The sequence below is a fragment of the Colius striatus genome, chromosome 1 (assembly GCF_028858725.1).
Source record: "Colius striatus isolate bColStr4 chromosome 1, bColStr4.1.hap1, whole genome shotgun sequence".
Classification (NCBI taxonomy): Eukaryota; Metazoa; Chordata; class Aves; order Coliiformes; family Coliidae; genus Colius; species Colius striatus.
Genome location: NC_084759.1, coordinates 16,710,855 through 16,716,854, shown reverse-complemented (window position 1 = coordinate 16,716,854; position 6,000 = coordinate 16,710,855). Strand labels below are relative to the sequence as shown.

Below are 6,000 nucleotides of genomic sequence, written 5' to 3'. Positions count from 1 at the left end.
GGCCAGGTTGGATGGGGCTTTGAGCAGCCTGCTGTAGTGGAAAGTGTCTCTGCCCATGGCAGGGGGGTTGGAACGAGATGATCTTGGTCCTTTCCAACCCAAATAGCCCTAGGATTCTATGATTCTATTAAATCAAATTAAACAACACAGAATTTTGCATTGTATATTTTTGTGGTTCAGAGAGAATGCCCGCCCCTCCCTTTCCCTGGAAAGAACTCACAGAGCATATGCCTTGCTGCTGTTCACCAAGGTGCAGCAGTTACGGGTAAGCATGCACAAAATCTTCACCAACCACGGTTTGATGGGATGAAACTTGAAAATATGCTCAACAATAAATTGTTTTTCTTCAGCATATTTGCTCATAAAAAGAAAAAGCAGCTTACTTCAAACTATAAGTCTGCCACATCATCCACCTTGTAACCAATTTTATCAGGCAGTGTTACGCTCTAACTTTTTGTGGCACCACTGTGCTCTCATTCATACGGCATTCAAATGTACGATTTGCTTTTAGCTTCTAAAAGTGGTTTTCTGAATTGCTTAACACCAGTGATAGAATCACAATAGAAACAATAACTGGAGCATAAATACATTCTTGCATAAACAGCTGAAAGAGACATGAAAAGTTTACACCAAGGCTTCAGAAATTTATTAAAATACTTTAAAAAACGTGCATGATACACAGCTGAAAAAGGCGATTTAAGTAATATGATTTGACCTGCCAACATTATTTCTTCTTTAATAATTTTTGTACCCATTTATCTTTTAAAATAACAAACCTGACACAGTCAAGAAAGGAGCATCCCATTTTTATTTAAAGCAAGATGAAAATTAAAAAAGATAATTGCTTCAGAACGTGGAGATTTCAAGTTATGAACGTGTTACTGCAAAACGACATCTGGGGATTTAGGTTGTAAAGTTCATTTAGAAAGCCTTATAAATCAAACTAAATATTGCCTATAATCTGTGAACCAATCTAAGGCAATCCCATTGCACACAGAACTCGTTTATCTCTGTCCACTAGTACCCAGCTGCCAAACTCATTTCGTGTAGGCTACTGACAAAACCGTGGAGATGTCCCAGAAAAGAAAATTTGCAGAAAAATAATTAGCTGCGACTGTTGAGCAGGTGTAGGACAAGCTCTTCATCCTCTGCCAGAGAAAGCCCAGTATCTAATGGCAAATAGGAGTCCTCCTCTTGGCTGAATTTTGCTTTCTTTCTTTTCAGAGGTGTTTCTTCTGCGGCAGAACTGTTGCTGTAGCATCTTTTCTTTCTTCCACCTTTCTCCTCAAGTTCACTGCAGGAACAAATCAATTAGTCTTTTTAACAACTGTGGTAATCAATATCATCATGTAATCAAACAAGTAATTTTAAACAAGGCAAATTTATGCCAAGATAAGAGCAAATAAAATTACAATCCAGAAGAGGGAAGCAATAGAAGCCCATGAACCCTCAATGTCTAAATTAGAACTGCATTCAGGCTGAAGTGCTGGTAGATCTTTTGTTGTCTTAATTGATTATAGTGTATTAACATATTGCTATCAGTCTTGCCTAATATTTGCTGCCTTACAGAATGACAGACAATTAGACAAAACTGATTTAGTGATGTGTCAGTGGACATTGACATGCATTTAAGATCTTGTCTGAAATAAATATGCAACAAAAACAAAACCAGGAGAACTGTCATTTCATTGGCAAATGCTGCACTTGATACAGTTTCAATTTGAGCCCACCTCATTCAAGCCAGTTTTTCCTCTTTATCCACAAGCCTTCCTTGGAAGCTATTAACCACTTCCTTGACAGACGAAGAAGAGAAAACCACAAGCCCAGTTATTTCCCCTGGTGAATTCCTATTTGTTCTGCTGCTTTTCTTAAGACTTGAAGGAATTTCCTTTTGCAGCTTTTGATATTGATGAAACAGCCACATTATCTGTTTTAATACTTTGACTTCTACCACATAGCCACATGACAGTAACAGGAGGAAAGACCAGGCTTTCATGTGTCTGGACGTGGTGTTTTTGTCCATAACATAGAAAATTTGCCATAAGTCATCTTAGCTAAGATTAAAATAATATCACCTAACAAAACCTATTCTCAGATATCATATCCATGTTCCAGGTTACAGAGAGCTCATTGTCCTATGCTATAGGGTAGAATCCATACCCAAAGAAGCAGAAGGCAATCCCTCACACCCCGAACCATTCCCTCCAAACAAGTTAACCAAAACAAAATGCCATTCTCTGTTTTTCATGATTGTATTTTAAAGAACACGACAAAAATTAAAATGGAACTTCAGAGACTGAGTTCAGGCTTTTCTAAAATAGCTGGTCAAATTCAGCTTTTCAATTAAAGTTTGAGAACTTTCTACACAGGAAATTACTTTAAAAAAAAAAAGCTTCAATAAGAATTTTTTAAACTGCCTTTATTTCTATAAGTGCTTAAGTGTAAATTTAATATTTGTGAAATGTTTCAGCTGGAATTGGGGAATGCTGTTCTTCAAAGCAACACAGGGCAGGAATGCAGTCCCCAGCTCAAACCACCTCCCACTGCCCACCTTGTTCTTCCATTAACAGGACCAGGTACCAGTCTATGAAATGTTGGTTTCACCACTCACTGGAAAACAGCCCAAACATTAACCCCAAAACACGTCAGTTTTCAAAAAGTTTGGGGCACTCTCTGGGAGAGATGAGCAGCACAGTGCACTCTGCTCTTCCTGGGTCACACCCCACGCTCTCTGCTTGCCTCTCCATCGATGGCCTAGAGAGAGATCCGATGACCTAGGACTGGACTTGAAGATGTGCCACCTGCCTCCCTCTCTCATCCATCCCACCTATCAAACAAGGGCAGTGCCAACACCTGCCTACTCATTACAGCACAGAAGAGAGGAAGAAACAGTTTTTATTCCCACAATTAAAAGAAATGAAACACCCTATGTCTATACTGCCTTCCCCTGCCTATCCAAAAGGAACAGTGTAAAGGAACCTGATCCAGTGTGAGATATCCCTGCCCAGACAGAAAGGTCAGATCAGATGATCTTTAAAAGTGCCTTCCAACACAAACCATTAAGTGACTCTACAAATTGCTGATGACTGTGCATTATGTACCCCTCCTAAAGTTGAGACATTTCAAAGGATATAGCAACTTTGATGGCTTTGAGCTGTCATTTGGATGGGGGTGCCTTTCCAGTGCTTGCTACCAACACAGATTTTATTCCTTTTGATGGGGAAGGGATTCTATTTCTCTCTGTAGCGTTTAAGATATTCCATGAATGCTGAAGCTATGCTGACAATATATGAAAATAAAACACTAAGTCTCATAAGTGCTCAGGGAGCTGGCTGATGTGATTGCTAAGCCTCTCTCCATCATTTTTGAACAATCATGGAGGACAGGTGAGGTGCCTGAGGACTGGAGAAAGGCCAGTGTCACGCCAGTCTTCAAAAAGGGCAGGAAGGACGACCCAGGAAACTACAGGCCGGTCAGCCTCACCTCCATCCCTGGAAAAGTGATGGAACAACTCATCCTGAATGTTATCACTGAACATATGAAGGATAAGATGGTTATCAGGGGAGTCAGTATGGCGTAACCAAGGGGAAATCCTGTTTGACCAACCAGATATCCTTCTATGAGTGCATAACCAGCTGGCTAGATGAGGGGAGAGCAGTGGATGTCATCTACCTTGACATCAGCAAGGCTTTTGACACTGTCTCCCACAACATCCTCATCAGAAAGCTCAGGCAGTGTGGCTTGGATGAGTGGACAGTGAGGTGGATCAAAAAGTCTGTGCTGCCATTCAGTGGGATCTCAACCGGCTTGAGAGTTGGGCAGAGAGGAACCTCATGAGGTTCAGCAAGGACAAGTGCAGAGTCCTGCATCTGGGAAGGAACAATCCCCTGCACCAGTACAGGCTGGGGGTCGAACTGCTGAAGAGCAGCTCTGCAGAGAGAGACCTGGGAGTCCTGACTGATAATCAGCTAACCATGAGCCAGCAATGTGCACTCGTGGCCAAGAAGGCCAATGGCATCCTGGGATGCATCAAGAAGAGTGTGGCCAGCAGGTCAAGGGAGGTTCTTCTCCCTCTCTACTCTGCCCTGGTGAGGCCTCATCTGGAGTACTGTGTCCAGTTCAGGGCTGCTCAGCTCAAGAGGGACAGAGAACTTCTGGAGAGAGTCCAGCACAGGGTAACCAAGATGATCAGGGGACTGGTACATCTTCCTTATGAGGAAAGGCTGCGGGAACTGGGGCAGTTTGGAGAAGAGGAGACTGAGGAGAGATCTTATTAACATTTATAAATATCTAAAGGGTGGGTGTCAGGAGGTTGGGACATCCCTTTTTTCTATAGTAGCTAGCAACAGGACAAGGGGTAATGGGATGAAGCTGGATCACGAAAAGTTCCACTTAAACATAAGAAAAAACTATTTCACTGTTCAGGTGAGGGAGCCCTGGCACAGGCTGCCCAGAGAGGTTGTGGAGTCTCCTTCCTTGGAGGTCTACAAGACCCACCTGGACATGTTCCTATGCGACCTGATCTAGGTGGACCTGCTTCTGCAGGGGGGTTGGACTAGATGAGATCCCTTCCAACCCTACCATTCTACGATTCTAAGTCTTCTCTCTTTTCCAAGTGTCCAGTGTGGGTTTTGCTTGGAGTTCCACATTGTTTGCTTTGATCAAGACAGAATATAGGGGTTCACTTTAACAATGTGAGGCCGAAATCTCATTAAGTAAAAGCATTTCCACTTGTCTGCAAATTAGCCAATTATTGACAGTATTTGAATGGACTTTGAAGCCTAGTTTGCATTCAGAATTCACTAATGCTTTATCTAAGACATTAGTTCAAAACATCTTAGCAACTCAAACAATGCAGAAAGGTCAAAAGTTATGAAATAGCAGACTCTAACTACCAAAAATTAGACTCATTTTTGGAGTTTCAGAGGCCTATAGACCTAGATGTCTGTAAGGTACAATGTTTAAACATAAAACATATTCAGAAGAAACTGTGAGATTCCTTTTTTTTTTTTTCCACAAACAAAACCAGTTTTGATTAATTTTCATCTTATGCTTTGCAGGAAGATTATGCTGAGTCAAGCTGTTTCTTACTGTTACTGAGGGATCATGGTGCTTGATTAGCAGTGCATACTGAAGATATATCTATATGTCAGCAGGTGTATTTTCACATCTGCTAATTTGACCCCTACTGGGCCATAAGCTGGAGAGGTGAATAAGGAAGAATGGATAAGACAGGAAGCTGCAACAGCAAAGCCATCGAGTGAGGAAGAGACAGACCTAAAGGCTTGTGTTGTCATGATGCACAAAAATTAGAAGCAAAATAGTATTTGATGAAGGCAACTTAGGAAGGAAAGCAGAGAATCAAGTGGAACGTGCGAATAAGATGTTCGCACTTTTGAGACACAGAGAGAAGAGAGTGCCTGTCCTAAGAATGAGTCGAGTTGGAAGGGACCTTTAAAGATCAGCTTGTCCAACCCCCAGTCCTGTTCCTGCAGAATGGATTTTTACCAGCAGTGGTTTAGGTGGCGTGGAAAGGATCTGTATCACTTTGGAGGAGGAGTCAGAGATGCAGCTTTTACAAAGCATAAAAGTGGCAATTTCAAAAGGAAGTGAGAATTGCCAGGAGATACATCTGGCATCATGATGCCAAGGGCTATCCTGTACTCAAGGAAGAGATGTAATAGGTGTAATCTCCAGAGTCCATGCAAAAGAGCTGAGTGTGTGAAAGCAGCTGTATGGGGATGAATTATTATCAAATTAATTCCTCCTCAGTCTCCACTGACTGAAGACTTGCCAGCCCATCCTACAGAGACAAAGTTTTATCACTGGTCACTTCCCATGGACATAAATGCCCCCTATTCCTCACAAACACACAAACTAATGCACTACTAGCTGGCATCCACAAATGGCCAAAACAAAAGAAGGTATTTGAAGATGAACTACTTTCTAATAAAACACCACAGTTAGAAAGCACGCCCACAATTCGAATCCAAACCAAAG

General features: G+C 41.8%; 1 protein-coding gene across 1 annotated transcript in view; it reads right to left on the bottom strand.

Moving 5' to 3' along the window:
* Positions 1–721: 721 nt before the first annotated feature.
* DDX10 (DEAD-box helicase 10) overlaps positions 722–6,000 on the bottom strand; it is a 172,810-nt gene continuing 167,531 nt past the window's right edge. Inside the window, exon 18 of the mRNA XM_062020406.1 lies at positions 722–1,294. Within this exon, the coding sequence (XP_061876390.1) occupies positions 1,105–1,294 (190 nt within the window). The 3' untranslated portion in view covers positions 722–1,104. The remainder of the gene's footprint in view (positions 1,295–6,000) is intronic.